At 46.4% G+C, this 21,045-nt stretch overlaps 2 protein-coding genes and 1 long non-coding RNA gene across 3 annotated transcripts; 1 reads left to right on the forward strand and 2 right to left on the reverse strand.

Annotated features, from left to right (window-relative positions):
* Positions 1 to 455: 455 nt before the first annotated feature.
* On the reverse strand, positions 456 to 1,131 carry LOC149433110 (uncharacterized). The gene is made up of 2 exons (XM_089664654.1): positions 904 to 1,131; positions 456 to 796 (listed from the first exon to the last, which is right to left on the reverse strand). Exons 1-2 carry the CDS (start codon positions 1,129 to 1,131, stop codon positions 644 to 646), a joined length of 381 nt encoding a protein of 126 aa, XP_089520780.1. The 3' UTR covers positions 456 to 643.
* A 69-nt stretch (positions 1,132 to 1,200) lies between these two features.
* Positions 1,201 to 1,731, reverse strand: LOC149433111 (uncharacterized). Its single transcript, XR_016308875.1, has 3 exons — positions 1,614 to 1,731; positions 1,404 to 1,527; positions 1,201 to 1,287 (listed from the first exon to the last, which is right to left on the reverse strand). It is a non-coding gene; the product is annotated as an uncharacterized LOC149433111 (long non-coding RNA).
* A 10,286-nt stretch (positions 1,732 to 12,017) lies between these two features.
* LOC149433112 (uncharacterized) lies at positions 12,018 to 19,422 on the forward strand (the record flags this gene model as incomplete). The annotated part of the gene is made up of 3 exons (XM_089664655.1): positions 12,018 to 12,245; positions 14,213 to 14,354; positions 18,342 to 19,422. Coding segments are annotated over exons 1-3 (1,451 nt in total), but the record flags the coding sequence as incomplete, so codon positions are not given.
* Positions 19,423 to 21,045: the final 1,623 nt, after the last annotated feature.

Genomic DNA, 21,045 nt, shown 5'->3' on the forward strand with positions numbered 1-21,045 from the left:
ATGAGGGGATTATAGGACGAGGGGCCCCACCCCCTCTATCACTCATCGCCATCTTCCCAACACAAGAAGTACATAGTGCAGGGGTCAGGAGTATGTAATGTACAGTATAAATTATACAGTGTAAGGGTCAGGACTCATAATATTGGTATTCAGTAATCAGTGGAAGATTAAATGTTTACTGTAGACAAGTTGCAGAGATCCCACACCGCTGCCTCCCATCTCCTGAGACTGCACTCAGTGACTTGGGTCTGAGACACTACAGACATATCCCTCCACCCGGCACAGCCAGCAGATAACAGAGAAGATACCCTGGGAGAATTGTTCTGTCAGAGATCTTACTAGACCCGGGCATGGGGACAAAGATACAAGACTCATACCCCAGGTGCCTAGGTCTAGTAATGTCTATAGTGAATATCAACATTTAGCTTCCAGCTGAGCCCCAGAATCTCTATAAATCCAGTCTAGATACATAAATTGTGTCTGCAGCACAGAGAAGGAAGATTATCCGAGAGAAATCCAGGAATACAGGACGGGGAACACAGCTCAGGAAAGTGACTAGGGGATTACAGGCTGATATCACCCAGTCCCCGCCCTACTCTGGACCAATCAGTGAGCAGTATGGGTGGAGGAATGGATTTAGTGTTCATGACCCACCTGTGCTGATCTCTGTAGGAGTGTCCTCCTCTATAAATGTCCCCGTTATTCCATCCTCCTCCATAGACTGCTGATCATCCCTCACATACGCCTCTTCTTCTTCTGCTTTCACCTCAAATTCTAAATCGATTGGATCTCCACTCTAAATCAAGGAAATGAGAGAAAATATCATCTGTAAAATATAACTCACATAAAATATCCACACATTGTCTCTATGAATCCATGTTCTAGATGCTCCATCCCACCAACCTTGTAATAGTGAGGGATGGTGTGACCTTCCTGTGTGGAATCCCGGGAATACAGAGGACGGGGACATCTCTCTGGTGGGTTCCTGGTATTAGGTGGCTCCATCATATCCTTGTGTCCTTCTGAAAACTCCTCCATCACTCCATACTCCTCATCCTCCTCTTTATACTCTTCTTTAACATCAATATTATCATCCCCGAGGATTCCACTCTGAAAGATATAATAAAACATTCATTGTAACAAACATGCTGTGTATAAATCACAACTACCAATAATTGTCATCATCTACCTGATGATGGTGAGGGATGGTGTGACCTTCCTGTGTGGAATCCCGGGAATACAGAGGACGGGGACATCTCTCTGGTGGGTTCCCATGACTGGATCCATCTGTAGGAAACACACACACTGACTGAATCCATTGTTTCTATGTGTTTATCAGATGATGGGGGATCTAGGTGGATCCTCCGTACTGCTCTCTCCTTTACAATAAAGTCTCCTCTTACCCGGTGATGTGAGGGGCGGCTGATTGTCCATCATGACGTCCTTGTAGAGATCCTTGTGTCCTTCTAAATACTCCCACTCCTCCATGGAGAAATAGACAGTGACACCCTGACACCTTATAGGAACCTGACACACACAATGATACAGTCACCATCCAGACACATCCCTTGTCTGTTACTGGAGAATGTCCCAGAATTCCCGGCACCGCTCACCTCTCCTGTCAGCAGCTCAGTGATCTCTCTGGTGACTTCTAGAATCTTCTTCTTCTTTCTCTCTTCTATCAGGGAGGGAGGTGGAGGCAATGTGATGTCATATGATCTCCAGACTTCACAGGAGGAAAACTCTACATCTGAACACAAAGAGTCACATCAAATGATATTCCCAGAATCCTCCTCACCTCTCCATTCAGGTCTCCATTTTATTAAAGCCCCACTTCAGGTTGAGGTATAATTCCCCCCCACAGGACCCCCACACTACGCAGGGTATAAGGAATTCTGACATCATTACACACAACACAGGATCTACAGTTCTGTTTTGCTTATGAGGATGCCAAGGGTCCCCCACATCCTAAGACCATAGAATAAAAAGAAAGGAGCCAAATGGAAGGACATTGGGAGGAGGGGCTGTGAGGTCAGTGTGATGTCATAGGATTCTCTGACTCTGGATGGAGGGACATTGGGAGGAGGGGCTGTGAGGTCAGTGTGATGTCATAGGATTCTCTGACTCTGGATGGGGGGACATTGGGAGGAGGAGCTGTGAGATCAGTGTGATGTCATAGGATTCTCTGACTCTGGATGGAGGGACATTGGGAGGAGGAGCTGTGAGGTAGGTGTGATGTCATAGGATTCTCTGACTCTGGATGGAGGGACATTGGGAGGAGGAGCTGTGAGGTCAGTGTGATGTCATAGGATTCTCTGACTCTGGATGGAGGGACATTGGGAGGAGGAGCTGTGAGGTCAGTGTGATGTCATAGGATTCTCCATTCCCCGCCACTTATAAAAGTGGTATAATCCATTAGTATAGACTGATGAGGTGAGAAGGTGACACCTCTCCACAATGAGGAGAATGTTCCAGCCCCGGAAGTGGGGGAATGATCTGCCCCTGAAGGGGTTAATCTGGGTTCCCACACTATATATGTGTGTATCATCATCTGCTGGAGATAAAAGACGTCACAGTGACTATGGAGGATGGACATGACTATGGAGGAAGAGGACGGACATGACTATGGAGAAAGAGGACGGACATGACTATGGAGGAAGAGGACGGACATGATGGGGGGTTACTGGGTGTAAATAGGAAATAACATCTTATTACCTCCTCTGCTGCCACTTCCAGCAACGTCTCCTCTCTGCTTCCTCCCAACTCAGCTCTCACCCGCAACTTCCTGTCTGTACCTGACATCACTTCCTGTCTGTCTTCCAGAGAGACTTCCTGTGTGGGTAGAAGTGAGATCCCCACCTTGTGGAGCTCAGAGGAACTGCAGCCCCGAGAAGCGTCTGGTAGTGTGGCCCCGGCCTTGTGCTGGGTGTGTATGGACTGTAGATCCTTGTGTAGGGAGGAAATGACTCCTATCTGTGACTGCTGTAACCTGCTGACTGGCATCTCCTGTGAAATCTGACACTTGCACTGGATACACACAAGGCAGTCAGGGATTTCAGCCCCTCCCTTCTCCTCTCAGACTGTAATACAGAGAGAGCCAATCAGAAGAGGTATTAAAGGAGCCAATGACAGGGACTTTCTCAAGCAGGAGGTGCAGCTGCAAAGCATTGTGGGATATGCAGTCCTGAACAGAAACGGCCTGATAGGCTGATATGAGGGGTGGAACTACAGAGACCAGCATGCTTAGTGAGGAGAGTGAAGGACTCCATCTTGTTTTTCCTGAGGGGAGGCAGTCTGCATGTGGCAGGAGACAGTCTGGACCTGGCAGAGAAGTGCTCAGGGTCAGTTCACAGCATGTTTAGGTATCTGCATCAGTCAGGGAACATCCAACCTGAGAGATGTGGCCTACAGTACAGTGCCTACACCGACAGTGTGAAGGGCTCATCGTGAGGTGAGCACAGGAGCCGGTCATTTCCAGGACCATGGTTTGGGCCTTAGTCCCAGGATCTGGTGAGAGGGATTTTGCCCCCTGGCAGATGACAGGAACACGGCACACAGAGACATGACACTTCTCCCATACTCACCAGGCACTGGGTTGTGTAGATGGCTCTGCTATACAGACACAGTGTTTGCTTTGCTATACAAATCCTGCCACGGGATTATAATGATACTTTACCATAGGAGTGTAAGTGCACCAATGAAAGTGTCTCGCTGAAGACCCCAACATTCATCCTGTTACCAAGAGACTGAAGTTACTGGTGCCATACGGGCACGCGCATGCGTATTCAGGCCTCTATATTGCATGGTGTGGGAGGGAATAGCTCTACCTTGGAAAGTAGCTATGAAGCATCAGTTGGGCGCAGTGTTTGCCTATTGGGCTTGTGGTGTCGGGGGTTAGAAGGGAGAAGTCTGACACCACAGAGAGTCATCCTTCTGCTCTCCTTCTGCTTTGACATCATAGAGCTGAGTTTATGTAAAGGGGTTTAGACCCACTTTGAGGGCGCCATGTAAGTGTTTCCTCTGCTCTTGGGGTTATTCACGGTTGGAATCCCCTGAAAGCAGCCTGAGTGTAAAAGTGAGTTATATTGCTTCCGGTCTCAGGATTTGCTGTTCTCTGGATTCACCGAACGTATACCTGTTGTTCATGTTTATTACTTCCCATAGAGGTCTTACAGTAAAGCTGATCTCTGTGTTTATTATACCGTGTGTGCTTTTCATTGGTCCTTGTACTTCACTATTGTCAGGGGTGTCAGTTGGGGCTGAGACAGTTCTTGGGGTTGGGAGGCAGAGTGGTGGAGTGAACAAACGTAAGCAGCCCCTTTGGGGGGATCGCTACACTTATAGAGGGGTCACCTCCACTCCCACCAAGGGGGACAGAAATATATGACTGCCTAGTCCAGCCTCTCTCAGCCAGGGGTCCTCCAAAGGTTTCTCGGGGTTCCTTCAGCAATGAACAATTCCTGTGTGAATCTGTCAGATTACAAGTCCCCATTATCTGGGTAAGGGGGTGTCAATCATCGCACGTCGCTGACATTTACAAATCTAGAGAAGAGTTTTAAATTGCCAACAAATTACATTTCCCTCCCAGATTCCTTTTTACACTCAGCCGATGCGGGGCCGCTGCATTTTTCGAAGTCCTGCTTGTCACATTTTTAGTGCAGGTTTTGTGTGGTAAAAAAAAAGCCACACAAAAAATGCACCTCCCCATTGAAATCAATGGAAAACATGGCAAACCACATCAAAAATGCACCTGCCTTGTGTTTTTGGTGCAGTTTGTGAGTCACATGCATTGCCTGTACTTGTTGGGGGGTCAAAGAACAGCCTCATTCACTTCAATGGGTCACATTCAGCAGGAGATACACCCATCAAAAGTGACATCTTGGGGATAATTCCTGCTGTGACTGCGAAGACAACCATCACTACTGGGATATGTGTAGATGCTGCCCACTGCCTCTGCAGATATAGGGGGCAGTAAAAGTTCAGCTCAACTGTGAGGTCTAACAATATAAAGGAAAACTCTGCTTCAAAACTAAATAGGTGTGGGGTTCCCCTTTAATATCCATACCAGACCCTCATCCAGCATTAGGAGAAGTATGAAGATGAAGGGGAACTCCACTTAAAAATGAACTAATGATAACACGGTGTTATCTTATTGACAAATGGTGGGTCCCCCATATACCCCAGTAATGGTTGGCTCCCCCAAACTCCATTGTAATGGTGGGTTCCCCCACACACCCCAGCAATGGTGCCCCCCTCCCGCGCACACACCCTGGTAATGGTGAGCCCTCCCGCACACACCCAGGTTATGGTGGATTCCTCCATACATATAAGTGATGGTAGGTCCCCCTGCATAGCCCAGCAATGGGGGTTTTCCCCACACACCCTGGTAAAGGTAGGTCCCCCCACACACCCCTGCCATGGGCCCATTAGCACACCTACGATTGACACGGGGTGATGCCAGTTAGAGGGGTGGGAGATTAGTGAACATTCTCTCCTGGATCCCCCCTTCCTTTCATTGAACATTTACTCCTGGATTTCCACTTCCCATGGTGAACATTCACTCCTGGATTTCTCCCTCCTGGAGTGAGCATTTGCTCCTGGATCTCCCCTTCTTTCAGTGAATGTTCACTCCTGGATCCCCCTTCCTTCAGTGAACATTGACTGGTGGATATCAGAGGATGGGGAGACGTCAGAGGTCCATCAGATTCACCAGATGACAGGAGAGACATCAGAAGTCCATCAGCTTCATCTGAGAATGGGGAGACATCAAAATGTCCATCAGCTTCATTTTAGAACAAAGGAGACATCAGAGGTCCATCAGCTTCATCAGATGACAGGAGAGACATTATAGGTCAATCAGCTTCATCTGAGAACAGGGGAGACATCAAAATGTCCATCAGCTTCATTGTAGAACAAGGGAGACATCAGAGGTCCATCAGCTTTATCAGAGGACAGGGGAGTCATCAGAGGTCCATCAGCTTCATCAGAGGACAGGGGAGACATCAGAGGTCCATCAGCCTCATTGGAGACAGGGGAGACATCAGAGGTCCATTAGCTTTATCAGAGGACAGGGGAGACATCAGAGGTCCATCAGCTTCATCGTAGGACAAGGGAGACATCAGAGTTCCATCAGCTTTATTGGAGGACAGGGGAGTCATCAGAGGTCCATCAACTTTATCAGAAGACAGGGGAGACATCAGAGGTCCATCAGCTTCATCGTAGGACAAGGGAGACATCAGAGTTCCATCAGCTTTATTGGAGGACAGGGGAGTCATCAGAGGTCCATCAACTTCATCAGAAGACAGGGGAGACATCAGAAGTCCATCAGCTTCATCGTAGGACAAGGGAGACATCAGAGTTCCATCAGCTTTATTGGAGGACAGGGGAGTCATCAGAGGTCCATCAACTTCATCAGAGGACTGGGGAGACATCAGAGGTCCATCAGCTTCATCATAGGACAAGGAAGACATCAGAGTTCCATCAGCTTTATTGGAGGACAGGGGAGACATCAGAGGTCCATCAGCTTCATCGTAGGACAAGGAAGACATCTGAGGTCCATCAGCTTTATTGGATGACAGAGGAGTCATCAGAGGTTGTCACAGATCCCACCCACATGCACACGCCCACAGCGACTAGCTAACTGAGGCATGCACGTCTGGCTGTGACTTGGTGTAAAGAGGGAATGAGGGGGACTTATTTTGTCACAGCCCGCACTACCTCTCCTCTCATATTAGGACCCATGCAGTTTACGTTGTCTATATGGAGGAGGTGTAGGGTTAGATTCATCCTAGGCTCTAAGTGTTCCTCCTTGACCAACATCATTTTTAATCCAAGTCTCCCAGATAGTCTGGCCATTGGTCGAGTCCATCCTTGGGCTGAGGTTAATCTATTCCAATTGCAACATTTGGTCAATCCCGTAATTCACAACCTTAAATCCTTCCGACATTCAAAAAGCTGCTCGCATTCCACCCCATCAGTATTTTATCTACAGATACAACACATTTTTGCCCCCAAAGCCTCTTCTCTGACTCTTGAACAACCTACCCCTTTAGATCATATCTGCATCCAAGGCCCACACCACCGGGACATCATTTCCGCTACGTATACATTGCTTGTAGATGTCGCCCTTTTTCTATTGGTTCTCACCTTTATATGTGTAAATGGTCCCGTTTCCTTCAATGTGATATTGGGTTGGATCAATGGAGTAGGATTTGGGAGGCCTCTTCTAAATCTTCTATGTGTGTAATGTATACAGAAAATCCTTCTAAGACCCCGATGTTTTGGTATCGGACCCCTGAGGTTCTCCATGATAATAACCTGAATGTTTCTTCTGTTTGCTGGTGTTGTGGAACAGAAACTGACACTCTTTTCCACATTTTTTGGGATTGCCGGTCCATTGCACCCTTTTGGAGGAGGTCCTTACCCCATTGTGGTTACTTTTCCTGGCTCCTGTCCCTTTTGAGCCCATTTACTTTCTGTTGGGTCTACCTTTTCGGGTCTCTCTAAATGTGCGAGGAAACTTTCCACCTACATTCTGAGGGCAGCCAGGAGAACCATTGCCATGCATTGGCTGTCTTCTATGTCCCCCATGTTACCGGCACTGATGAAGGTCAGAGCAGAAATGAGAAAGTTGGAGTACCTACCTGCTTTACACCCTGCTACTGTCCCTGCGCTGGAGGCAGTTCAGGACCCACGGGACACCTATGACACCGATCTGTCTGCTCCGATCGTTTGTGATTGATGGCCATGTCACTGTTTTGTATTGACATTGTATGTTCTTATGTACCTCTCATCGATGAGCTGCTTTATCAGCCTTCTCTCCCTCTCTGCTTTTATTTTACATTTACCTTTGTGACTGCTTGTTGTAATATGTGATATAGAGAGGGAAATGGGTGCTAATAGGCTGCAGGAGATCTGCTGAGACATAGAAAGGGAAATGGGTTCTAATAGACTGCAGGAGATCAGCTGAGACATAGAAAGGGAAATGGGTGCTAATAGGCTGCAGGAGATCAGCTGAGACATAGAGAGGGAAATGGGAGCTAATAGGCTGCAGGAGATCTGCTGAGACATAGAGAGGGAAATGGGTGCTAATAGGCTGCAGGAGATCCGCTGAGACATAGAAAGGGAAATGGGAGCTAATAGGCTGCAGGAGATCCGCTGAGACATAGAGAAGGAAATGGGTGCTAATAGGCTGCAGGAGATCCGCTGAGACATAGAGAGGGAAATGGGAGCTAATAGGCTGCAGGAGATCTGCTGAGACATAGAGAGGGAAATGGGTGCTAATAGGCTGCAGGAGATCCGCTGAGACATAGAGAAGGAAATGGGTGCTAATAGGCTGCAGGAGATCCGCTGAGACATAGAGAGGGAAATGGGAGCTAATAGGCTGCAGGAGATCTGCTGAGACAATGAAATGTGTATGAAATGGATGGATGTGCAGACACTCCCAGAAGATGATGTCATTATGAGTGGATTGATATATATTTTTGCATTGTCCCCCCCAGAAGGATCAGGTTTGGCGGGATCGCTCTCATTAGCTATACATTTGTATTTTGTGTTCTGTGTTTGTAAGACTTTTCTATATGTAATAAGAGATGTTTGTTGAACAGTTGGTTACATAAGAGTTACATTTATTTCTTCTTCCTTTATTCAGTAATGTTTCATCTCCCGTAGTATCCCTGTAAGGTACATATTATACAGGAAGGGGGATTATGGGATGGATCTCGGGGCTGCAGTTCCTCTGAACTCCACAAGGTGGGGATCTCAGCTATACTCACACAGGAAGTCTCTATGGAATACAGAGAGGAAGTGATGTCAGGCACAGACAGGAAGTGATGTCAGGCACAGACAGGAAGTGATGTCAGGTACAGACAGGAAGTTCCAGATGAGGTGAGGCGGGAAGAAGTATAGAGGAGACGTTGGTGGAAGTGGCAGCAGAGGAGGTAATAAGATGTTATTTCCTATTTACAACAAATGTATATAAATCTGAGGCGCTTTTAGGAATGTTTGTGGCTTTAAAAAAATGAAAGGGGCTTTATAGCAACTTAAATGTGTAATATGTGTAACATTGTTCTGTTTATCTCCTCCTCCCCTCCCCCGCCTGTCTCCAGCACCGCACCCGGGGACTAGCAGGGAGGGGAGAGACCTTGCAGTGTAATGAGAACCGATTGGATGCTCCTCAGGAAAGGGGAGTGTCCGGCTTATCCTTTCTCCCTTTCACTCCCAGAGCCATTTTTTTCATTTTTTGCACATTTAAAAAATCATTTTATCCTGAAGATGACACAAAACCCCCAAAATATAGATTTTCTGCAAGTAGAGACTTTAGAGAATAAAATAGCGGCAGTTCTAATTTTTTATATCACAAAATTTTATCACAAAGTCTAGGAAATGGCAAATTTCATTAAAAAATACACTTAAGCTGATTTCAGGGCACAAAAAGCAATAAATGACCCATTTATGTGTAAACATATAAAAGCCGAGGTTGCAGCGAGTAAATAGATATCCAACATGTCAAACCTTAAGTTGTGTGTGCTGAAATGGTGACAACCTTTAGTCCCCGGTATTATCTATAGGGGACACATTTATAGCCCCTTCTAGGTCATCAGTATAGAGTACGGAGGAGGTCTGCTCCTAGAATTATCCTCTCATTCTGGTGTGACCGGCGATATGTAACGTGTATCACAATCAATGTTATCACGTGTAGGCGCTCCAGCGTGTGCTCTTACGTTTGGGTGTGCAAATATGTGGGGATGGGGCTTCAAATTTTTTAAGAGGAGGAGTTATGTACTTGGGTGTAACTTTAATTCTTTACATTTAAAAAAAACATTTTTACTTAAGGGGACCCAATGTCTCCCCTGTACTCCATTGGATGTAATGTAGAGCACATCGCACCGCATTACATTCTTTACCGGCCTTGATTGTCAGGAAATCTGCCATAACGTCACTTCTGGGTCAGGACAAGAAGGGAGTGAACGTGTCCGCTCTCCTCCATCCCCTCTACCCTCCGACACCCGCTGACCCGGGCCCATAGATGGATAGGCGGAGCCGGGGAAGCATAGTAGGTACAGGAGAGGTTCACACACACGGGGTGGCAGAGGCTGGCACCTGAAAGGAGAGCCCTGCGGCTTGCCCTCAGCAGGGATAAAGATTAAAAACAATACTTGCCCGGCCCCCAGAACTACATGTCCCGGGCGTCGGGTGATGTAAAGTGACCATCCCTGCATGATGAGCCGACATTGACCTCACAGCACTGCCTCAGAGCAAACTAGTCATAGGAAGGATCAGATTTATCATTCCTTGTCTGCAGATCTAAAACTCATCAAAACCAGTTCAGAGACCAAACAAACCCAACAGAGAAAAGGGCCCCCCGGACCTCAAAATTGTAGTAAACACTAAACAGTCCAAACTAAATGTCTTCCCATGGGGGGAGTAGTTCTTCAATGTCCATCAACCCTCCTATTCCCCCCTCACATCCACATCCTATTATTGTGTGACCAATACCATCCAAATCATTCTTACTTTCATTTCCCAAAGTTATCCATCTACAAGGAGACCTGTATAGATCACATGATGGCACCAATGAGGATGGAGGAGGACCGGAGTCACATGACTGAGAAGATACTAAACCTCACCCTGGAGATCATCTACCTGCTGACCGGAGAGGTGAGGAGGATTCTGGGAGGTCACATGACATCACTCTGATCTCTATTAATAAACACAGACCTGACCGGAGAGGTGAGGAGGATTTTGGGAGGTCACATGACATCACTTCTATCTCTATTAATAAAACACAGACCTGACCGGAGAGGTGAGGAGGATTCTGGGAGGTCACATGACATCACTCTCATCTCTATTAATAAAACACAGACCTGACCGGAGAGGTGAGGAGGATTCTGGGAGGAAACATGACATCGCTCTTATCTCTATTAATAAAACACAGACCTGACCGGAGAGGTGAGGAGGATTCTGGGAGGTCACATGACATCACTCATCTCTGTTAATAAAACACAGACCTGACCGGAGAGGTGAGGAGGATTCTGGGAGGAAACATGACATTGCTCTTATCTCTATTAATAAAACACAGACCTGACCGGAGAGGTGAGGAGGATTCTGGGAGGTCACATGACATCACTCATCTCTGTTAATAAAACACAGACCTGACCGGAGAGGTGAGGAGGATTCTGGGAGGAAACATGACATCGCTCTTATCTCTATTAATAAAACACAGACCTGACCGGAGAGGTGAGGAGGATTCTGGGAGGTCACATGACATCACTCTTGTCTATTCTGGTCAATAGACCATTTTATTTTTGCACACATTTAGATGATGTCAGGTGGTTGATATTGTTTTATTTGTCTCCTGATCTGTAGGATTATGTTGTAAAGAAGAAGTCTAGTGGGGAGCCAATCTCAGGAGGATGGAGCAGAACCCGGAGCCTCACCATGGTGCCTCCATCTCATTCCCTGATACCTGAGAGGGAGAAAGAGCAGAAGATTCTGGAACTGACCACCATGATGGTCCACCTGCTGACAGGAGAGGTGAGCGGTGCCGGGAATTCTGGGACATTCTCCAGTAACAGACAAGGGATGTGTCTGGATGGTGACTGTATCATTGTGTGTGTCAGGTTCCTATAAGGTGTCAGGGTGTCACTGTCTATTTCTCCATGGAGGAGTGGGAGTATTTAGAAGGACACAAGGATCTCTACAAGGACGTCATGATGGACAATCAGCCGCCCCTCACATCACCGGGTAAGAGGAGACTTTATTGTAAAGGAGAGAGCAGTACGGAGGATCCACCTAGATCCCCCATCATCTGATAAACACATAGAAACAATGGATTCAGTCAGTGTGTGTGTTTCCTACAGATGGATCCAGTCATGGGAACCCACCAGAGAGATGTCCCCGTCCTCTGTATTCCCGGGATTCCACACAGGAAGGTCACACCATCCCTCACCATCATCAGGTAGATGATGACAATTATTGGTAGTTGTGATTTATACACAGCATGTTTGTTACAATGAATGTTTTATTATATCTTTCAGAGTGGAATCCTCGGGGATGATAATATTGATGTTAAAGAAGAGTATAAAGAGGAGGATGAGGAGTATGGAGTGATGGAGGAGTTTTCAGAAGGACACAAGGAGATGATGGAGCCACCTAATACCAGGAACCCACCAGAGAGATGTCCCCGTCCTCTGTATTCCCGGGATTCCACACAGGAAGGTCACACCATCCCTCACTATTACAAGGTTGGTGGGATGGAGAATCTAGAACATGGACTTGTAGAGACTATGGGCTCCAATCACAAAGCGGTATCTTCCCGTATCCCAGTATGTAGTAAGATGCTGCATTCTGTTTTTTAGTAGTGAAGCCTGCGGGTAATTTACCACTGGTGTCCATAGCAACACTTGTAAATAGCTTGTTGTTAAGGAGAGGGCAGCCGCCAGTGTCCCCAACAACCAGTAAACAAGGAGCGGACGGCCACCAAGTTCCCCGCTGACAGCTGTGACAGGTGTGCTATGGATTTTGAGGGGAACCCCGATGCCAAAATAATAGAATGAAATGCATGGTTTCCCCTCCAAACTCAATACCAGTCCCTTAGTGAGTGCCCACCTTCCTCCTGAACCATACCAGGCCACATACCCTCAACATGAGGTGGGTGCTTCAGGGCAGGGACGCTCTATCCTCCCAAAAGCACCTTGTCCCCATGACAAGGGTCCTTCCCTACAACCCTGGGCAGTGGTTGTGGGGGGCTTATTGGAATCTGGAAGCCACCTTTAACAAGGAGGCCCCCAGATCCCGGCCCCCCACAATGTGAATGAGTATAGAGTACATAGTACCTCTATTCATTCACCAAAAAAAAGTGGTTTAAAAAACACTGGAAGTAATTTTTGATAAAACAAAAATAATGAACAAAATCCCCCTGATGTAGATCCATCGATGATCCAATCACGATACTCGCTGTCATTGCCTTCTTGTGACATCACCAATACAACATGCCCAGGTCAGTGACATCACCAATACAACATGCCCCGGTCAGTGACGTCACCAATACAACATGCCCCGGTCAGTGACGTCACCAATACAACATGCCCCGGTCAGTGACGTCACCAATACAACATGCCCCGGTCAGTGACGTCACCGAGTGGCACCGTCCCTTAGTATATTTAGTGGCAGGAGGCAGCAGAGCTGTCAGACAGAGGGGAGTCTTCATTGGGAGCGGAGCTTTTCTTTCCGAGTCAGCGGTGACAGCGAGCATCGTGATTGATGATGGATCTACACCGGGGGGACATTTTGCTTTAGTTTGCTTTTTAATAAAGGACTTGTCAAAAACTGCCTGCTGTCTTTAACAGAATACTTTTTGGGGGTGAATAATTAGGGGTACCATGTACCCCATACTCATTCACATGGGGTGAGGGATCTGAGGGCTCCCTTGCTAAATGTTGTAAGTCCTCTGCCTGCAAACCCCCACAGCCACTAGCCTATGTTGTGGGGAAGAGTCCCTTGTCCCCATCAACATGGACAAGGTGCTCTGGGGGAGAAAAGCCCCCCCCCCCCTTCCCCAGAGCATCCACTCCATGTTAAGGGCACGTGGCCTGGTATGTTTCAGGAGGGAGGTCACTTGCTCATCCCCCCCCTTTCCTGACCTGCCAGCAGCATGCTCAGATAGGGGTCTGGTATGTATTTCTTTCATTTTGGCAAGGGGTCCACCTCAAAATCCATACCAGACCCCAGGGGGGGACCCTACAACATTTTCTTAATATTTTGTTGCCGGTAATTTTTTTTTTTTTTTTTTTTTTTAGCGGTTGGTTAGGACGCAGCGGCCGCTCGCTCCCTAACAACCATGTTGTTTACTGGTTGTTAAGGATGCCAGCGGCCGCCCACTCTTTACCAAGCAGTACACATTTCCTGAATGCCGCATGTCTCCACCACTAATTAATGACCGCATGCATTTCATTCTTTATTTCCTTCTGTGAATGTAACGCCTGTTCATGCGGTATTTACTGAGCGTGTTCAGTGTTTGTGGTCAATACCGCAACACGGGATAGGAAATGGACAGTTTCAGGATGGCATGCGGTATTTAGGGGAAATGTACCCACATATCACATGTGATCTGCTTCTGTGAAGGGAGACAATGTGTGGATTTTGTGTGTGATGTCACAATCTTAAATCTTACATTTTACAGATGATATTTTCTCTCATTTCCTTGATTTAGAGTGGAGATCCAATCGATATAGAATTTGAGGTGAAAGCAGAAGAAGAAGAGGCGTATGTGAGGGATGATCAGCAGTCTATGGAGGAGGATGGAATAACGAGGACATTTATAGAGGAGGACACTCCTACAGAGATCAGCACAGGTGGGTCATGAACACTAAATCCATTCCTCCACCCATACTGCTCACTGATTGGTCCAGAGTAGGGCGGGGACTGGGTGATATCAGCCTGTAATCCCCTGGTCACTTTCCTGAGCTGTGTTCCCCGTCCTGTATTCCTGGATTTCTCTCGGATAATCTTCCTTCTCTGTGCTGCAGACACAATTTATGTATCTAGACTGGATTTATGGAGGTTCTGGGGTTCAGCTGGCAGCAAAATGTTGATTTTTACTATAAGCATTGGATAATGTAGGCACCCAGGACATGTGACTGGGGTCTCCTGCCTTGTGCCTGACTCTTCCAGGGGACGTTCTCTGTTGTCTGCTGGCTGTGCCGGGTGGAGGGATATGTCTGTAGTGTCTCAGACCCAAGTCACTGAGTGCAGTCTCAGGAGATGGGAGACAAGCAACCCTTAAATGACTGAATACCAATATTATGAGTCCTGACCATTACACTATATAATTTATATTGTATTTTACATACTCCTGACCCCTGCACTATATACTCTATGTTGTACATTACATACTCCTGACCCCTGCACTATATACTCTATGTTGTACATTACATACTCCTGACCCCTGCACTATATACTCTAGGTTACACATTACATACTCCTGATCCCTGCACTATATATTCTATGTTGTACATTACATACTCCTGACCCCTGCACTATATACTCTATGTTGTACATTACATACTCCTGACCCCTGCACTATATACTCTATGTTGTACATTACATACTCCTGACCCCTGCACTATATACTCTATGTTGTACATTACATACTTTTGACCCCTGCACTATATACTCTATGTTGTACATTACATACTCCTGACCCCTGCACTATATACTCTATGTTGTACATTACATACTCCTGACCCCTGCACTATATACTCTATGTTGTACATTACATCCTCCTGACCCCTGCACTATATACTCTATGTTGTACATTACATCCTCCTGACCTCTGCACTATATACTCTACAGTGGATATACACCCCTGTTAAAATGTCAGGTTTCTGTGATGTAAAAAATTAGACAAGGATAACTAATTTCAGAACTTTTCCACCTTTAATGCATGCTATAAACAACTGAATTGAAAAACAAACTGATATCTTTTAGGGGGGAAGAAAACAAAAAATACTAAAATAATGCGGTTGCATAAGTGTGCACACCCCCTTATAACTGGGGATGTAGCTGTGTTCAGAATGAAGCAATCACATTCACAATCATGTTAAATAGGAGTCAGTACACACCCGCCATCATTTAAAGTGCCTCTGATTAACCCCAAATAAAGTTCAGCTGTTCTAGTCGGTCTTTCCTGACATTTTCTTAGTCGCATCCTACAGCAAAAGCCATGGTCTGCAGAGAGCTTCCAAAGCATCAGAGGGATCTCGTTGTTAAAAGGTATCAGTCAGGGGAAGATACAAAAGAATTCCAAAGGCATTAGATGTACAATGGAACACAGTGAAGACAGTCATCATCAAGTGGAGAGAATATGGCGTAGCAGTGACATCACCAACTTTGACATCACCAACAGTGACATCACCAAGAACTGGACGTCCCTCCAAAATGGATGAAAAGACGAGAAGAAAACTGGTGTGGGAGGCGGCCAAGAGGCCTACAACAACATGAAAGGAGCTGCAGGAACATGTGGCAAGTCCTGGCTGTGTGGTCCATCTGACAACAATCTCCGTGTTCTTCATATGTCTGGTCTATGGGGTAGAGTGGAAGACGGAAGCCTTTTCTTAGGAAGAAAACCACCCAAGCCCGGCTACATTCTACAAAAACACATCTGAAGTCTCCCAGAAGCATGTGGGGAGATGTGTTCTGGTCTGATGACACCAAGGTTGATCTTTTTGGCCATAATTCCAAAAGATATGTTTGGCACAAAAACAACACTGCACATCACCAGAAGAACAGCATACCCACTGTGAAGCATGGTGGTGGCAGCATCATGCTTTGGGGCTATTTTTCTTCACCTGGAACTGGGGCCTTAGTCAAGGTAGAGGGAATTATGAACAGTTCCAAATACCAGTCAATATCGGCACAAAACCTTCCGGCTTCTGCTAGAAAGCTGAACAAAGAGGAGCTTCACCTTTCAGCATGACAACCACCCAAAGCATCCATCCAAATCCACAAAGGAATGGCTTCACCAGAAGAAGATGGAAGATTTGGAATGGCCCAGCCAGAGCCCAGACCTGAATCCGATGGACAATCTGTGGGGTGATCTGAAGAGGGCTGTGCGCAGGAGATGACACGCAATCTGACAGATTTGGAGTGTTTTTGCAAGGAAGAGCGGGCAAATATTGCCGAGTCAGGATGTGCCATGCTGATAGACTCCTCCCCAAAAAGACTGAGTGCTGGAATCACATCAAAAGGGGCTTCAACAAAGGATTAGTGTAAGGTTGTGTACACTTATGCAACCAGATTATTTTAGTTTTTTATTTTTACTATCCCCACCTAAATGATTTCATTTTGTTGTTCAACTGAGTTGTACAGTTTATAGGTCACATAAAAGGTGGAAAAGTTCTGAAATGATTTATCTTTGTCTTATTTTTTCATCACAGGAACCTGACATTTTAACAGGGGTTGTACATTACATACTCCCGACCCCTGCACTGTATACTCTATGTTGTACATTACATACTCCCGACCCCTGCACTATATACTCTATGTTGTACATTACATACTCCTGACCCCTGCACTGTATACTCTGTTGTACATTACATACTCCTGACCCCTGCACTATGTACACTATGTTGTACATTACATACTCCTGACCCCTGCACTATATACTCTGTGTTGTACATTACATCCTCCTGACCCCTGCACTATATACTCTGTGTTGTACATTACATCCTCCTGACCCCTGCACTATATACTCTGTTGTACATTACATCCTCCTGACCCTGCACTATATACTCTATGTTGTACATTACATACTCCTGACCCCTGCACTATATACTCTGTGATGTACATTACATACTCCTGACCCCTGCACTATATACTCTCTGTTGTACATTACATACTCCTGACCCATGCACTATATACTCTATGGTGTACATTACATAGTCCTGACCCCTGCACTATATACTCTATGGTGTACATTACATACTCCTGACCCCTGCACTATATACTCTGTGTTGTACATTCCATACTCCTGACCCCTGCACTATATACTCTATGTTGTACATTACATCCTCCTGACCCCTGCACTATATACTCTATGTTGTACATTACATCCTCCTGACCCCTGCACTATATACTCTATGTTGTACATTACATCCTCCTGACCCCTGCACTATATACTCTATGTTGTACATTCCATAGTCCTGACTTCTGCTCTCTCCCTCCCCCCACTGCTATATATACACATAATATGGATTCTCTTTTGTTCCCCCCATTTCCTCCCAGCTGGACATTTTATATCGGATGATGTGATTGGAGCACAGACTTTTACATGGTGATAATAATGTGATAACATCCTCCAACTTTGGACCCTTAAACAGAAAGTGATAATGAGGGAGGAGTCAATACCCCAATGATGGTGGTCTTCAGGATCAGTCTAGTCTTCATCTTGGTTGTTCTCCCCCCATCCTCGCTCTCTGACCTCTGGTGGGGCTCAGCCCCGCTGTTCTTCATGACTAAATCATGGACTAAATAAGGAAGTGCAGTACTTCTTGTGTTGGGAAGATGGCGATGAGTGATAGAGGGGGTGGGGACCCTCGTCCTATAATCCCCTCATCACTGTCCCTCCTATAAAAGACAGTTCTGGTTGTTTCCTCACTCTCTGACTAAGGTCCATGAATAAAGAAATGACCTGGTAGGAGATCAGAGGAGCCATTTCCTAGTTCCCTTGAGGGTGGAATTGTAAGCTCCTCAGAGACCAAGCTGCCTGATGTGGGCGGAGTCCTGGTTTGGGGGAACCAATCAGCTCCTGTCTAGTAATCCTCTTTGTCTTTGTATTTTAGTCCATGGCCGGGAGATGAGGAAAACCTCCGAGGATTGTCTCACTTTGTCTCCAGACTGGAATGTAGAAGATGAGGACATCACACAGTATAGTCCAGGAGAAAACCCGGCTCCCTCCAATGTCCATCCGGCACCACCCAGTGTAGATGGACCATCGGATTCCTCGTATCCTGAGGAACCTCAGACTGTGCGGGACCGGGCCGGCCTTCCAACAGGGAAGAGGTTCTCCTGTACCGAGTGTGGGAAGGGTTGCCACTATAAATCCCATCTTAATGTGTGTAAAAGATCTCACACGGGGGAGAAGCCGTATTCCTGTCCTGAGTGCGGGAAATGTTTTTCATGTAAGTACAATCTTAACACACATCAGAGATCTCACACAGGGGAGAAGCCATATTCCTGTCCTGAGTGTGGGAAATGTTTTTCACAGATGTCCAATCTTTACACACATCAGAGATCTCACACGGGGGAGAAGCTGTATTCCTGTCCAGAGTGTGGGAAATGTTTTTCACATAAGTCCGGTCTTCACACACATCAGAGATATCACACGGGGGAGAAGCCATATTCCTGCCCTGTGTGTGGGAAACGTTTTACACAGATATCCCATTTTTACACACATCAGAGATCTCATACGGGGGAGAAGCCGTATTCCTGTCCTGAGTGCGGGAAATGTTTTTCAGTGAAGTCCAGTCTTTACACACATCAGCGATCTCACACGGGGGAGAAGCCATATTCCTGTCCTGTGTGTGGGAAATGTTTTTCAAAGAAGACCAATCTTTCCAGACATCAGAAATCTCACATGGGGACAAAGCTATATTCCTGTTCTGAGTGCGGGAAATGTTTTTCATGGAAGTCCAATCTTTATACACATCAGAGATCACACACAGGGAAAAAGCCGTATTCCTGTTCTGAGTGCGGGAAATGTTTTTCAGTGAAGTCCAGTCTTTACACACATCAGAGATCTCACACGGGGGAGAAGCCGTATTCCTGTCCAGAGTGCGGGAAATGTTTTTCACAGAAGTCCCATCTTTCCACACATCAGAGATCTCATACAGGGGAGAAGCCATATTCTTGTACAGAGTGCAGGCAATGTTTTATAGACAAGTCTAATCTTTCCAAACATCAGAGATCTCACATGGGGAGAAGCCACTTTCCTGTCCTGAGTGAGGGAAATGTTCCTCACTGAGGTCCTGTCTTCCTGTACATCAGAGGTCCCACACAACCCTGGAGGTGTATTAGTGCCTTGAGTGCGGGAAATGTCTTCTAGATGAATGTTGCTGGACATCCCAGCTCTCATTTGGGGAAGAAGCACACCCTGATATACACCTCAGATATACTCCATGGCTGATCTTCATCATGGAAGAAACAGTTGATAAGGAGATGAGAGGCCCCCAAAGACATGGATGAAGTGCAGTAAATGTCGGGGTGCAGAGTGGTCAGTAGATCCTGGAAATGAAGGACACAACTTCAGCCCTTCTTGGGTGTCGGAGTTGCGTTTCCTGATAATGATATAGCGGGTTACAGAGCTAGAAGCCGGGAGAGCCCAGATCTCGTTATCGGGGAACTTTACACAGACAACAAGAACTTCTGAAGTTGATGTCCTTCATTTCAAGGCTCTACAGAACAGTGGTGACCCCGAAGCGTCTCTCTGTCTTCAGTCCATCCTTCTCCCATCCCCCAACAGGAGGGAAGGAGAACTCCGCCCCAAACTAGGGGGGAACTTTCCTCTCATTATTTCCCTTGGCTTCTGTGTGGGTTTGGGTGGTTGGAGGAGTGCGGCACGAGAGGGAACACAGCTTGTTGTTCTATGTCTACATATGGGGTCTGGGTAGAGGGGATCCACCGGAAAATATTTCTACTCTTTGATTTTGTGCAAATCGTTTCTGTTTTCACTTTGAAGGGCGATATTATGTGTGGTTTGTAAAAGGGTTTGGCCCAATAGATACCACCCCACTTAGAGAATAGATGAACTACTATGACCAGCATTCATTCAGCCATGTCACAATGTGGGATCTTTTCATACAGTGATTTCCTATGATCATTGGCTCCATCTAGTGGCCATAATGCGGTATTGAACTGTTTCCTGAGTGAGGCATTTTGGAGTTGGAGCTGAGGATTATAAAGAAGTCACTGAGTTTATTAAATACGGCAATAATTTGTCACGGCTGGACACATGCTTGTCACCTCCCCCAACATATTATTAGTGTGCTATGTGAGGGGCGGTGTCATACAAATACCGGAGATCACACCCCCCAACATATTATTAGTGTACTATGTGAGGGGCGGTGTCATACAAATACCGGAGATCACACCCCCAACATATTATTAGTGTGCTATGTGAGGGGCGGTGTCATACAAATACCGGAGATCACCCCCCCAACATATTATTAGTGTGCTATGTGAGGGGTGGTGTCATACAAATACCGGAGATCACACCCCCCAACATATTATTAGTGTACTATGTGAGGGGCGGTGTCATACAAATACCGGAGATCACCCCCCCAACATATTATTAGTGTGCTATGTGAGGGGCAGTGTCATACAAATACCGGAGATCACACCCCCAACATATTATTAGTGTGCTATGTGAGGGGCGGTGTCATACAAATACCGGAGATCACACCCCCAACATATTATTAGTGTACTATGTGAGGGGCGGTGTCATACAAATACCGGAGATCACTCCCCCCAACATATTATTAGTGTACT

The sequence above is a fragment of the Staurois parvus genome, unplaced genomic scaffold (genome assembly GCF_062004578.1).
Source record: "Staurois parvus isolate SC_StPar_1 unplaced genomic scaffold, SC_StPar_1.0 ptg001978l, whole genome shotgun sequence".
Taxonomy (NCBI): Eukaryota; Metazoa; Chordata; class Amphibia; order Anura; family Ranidae; genus Staurois; species Staurois parvus.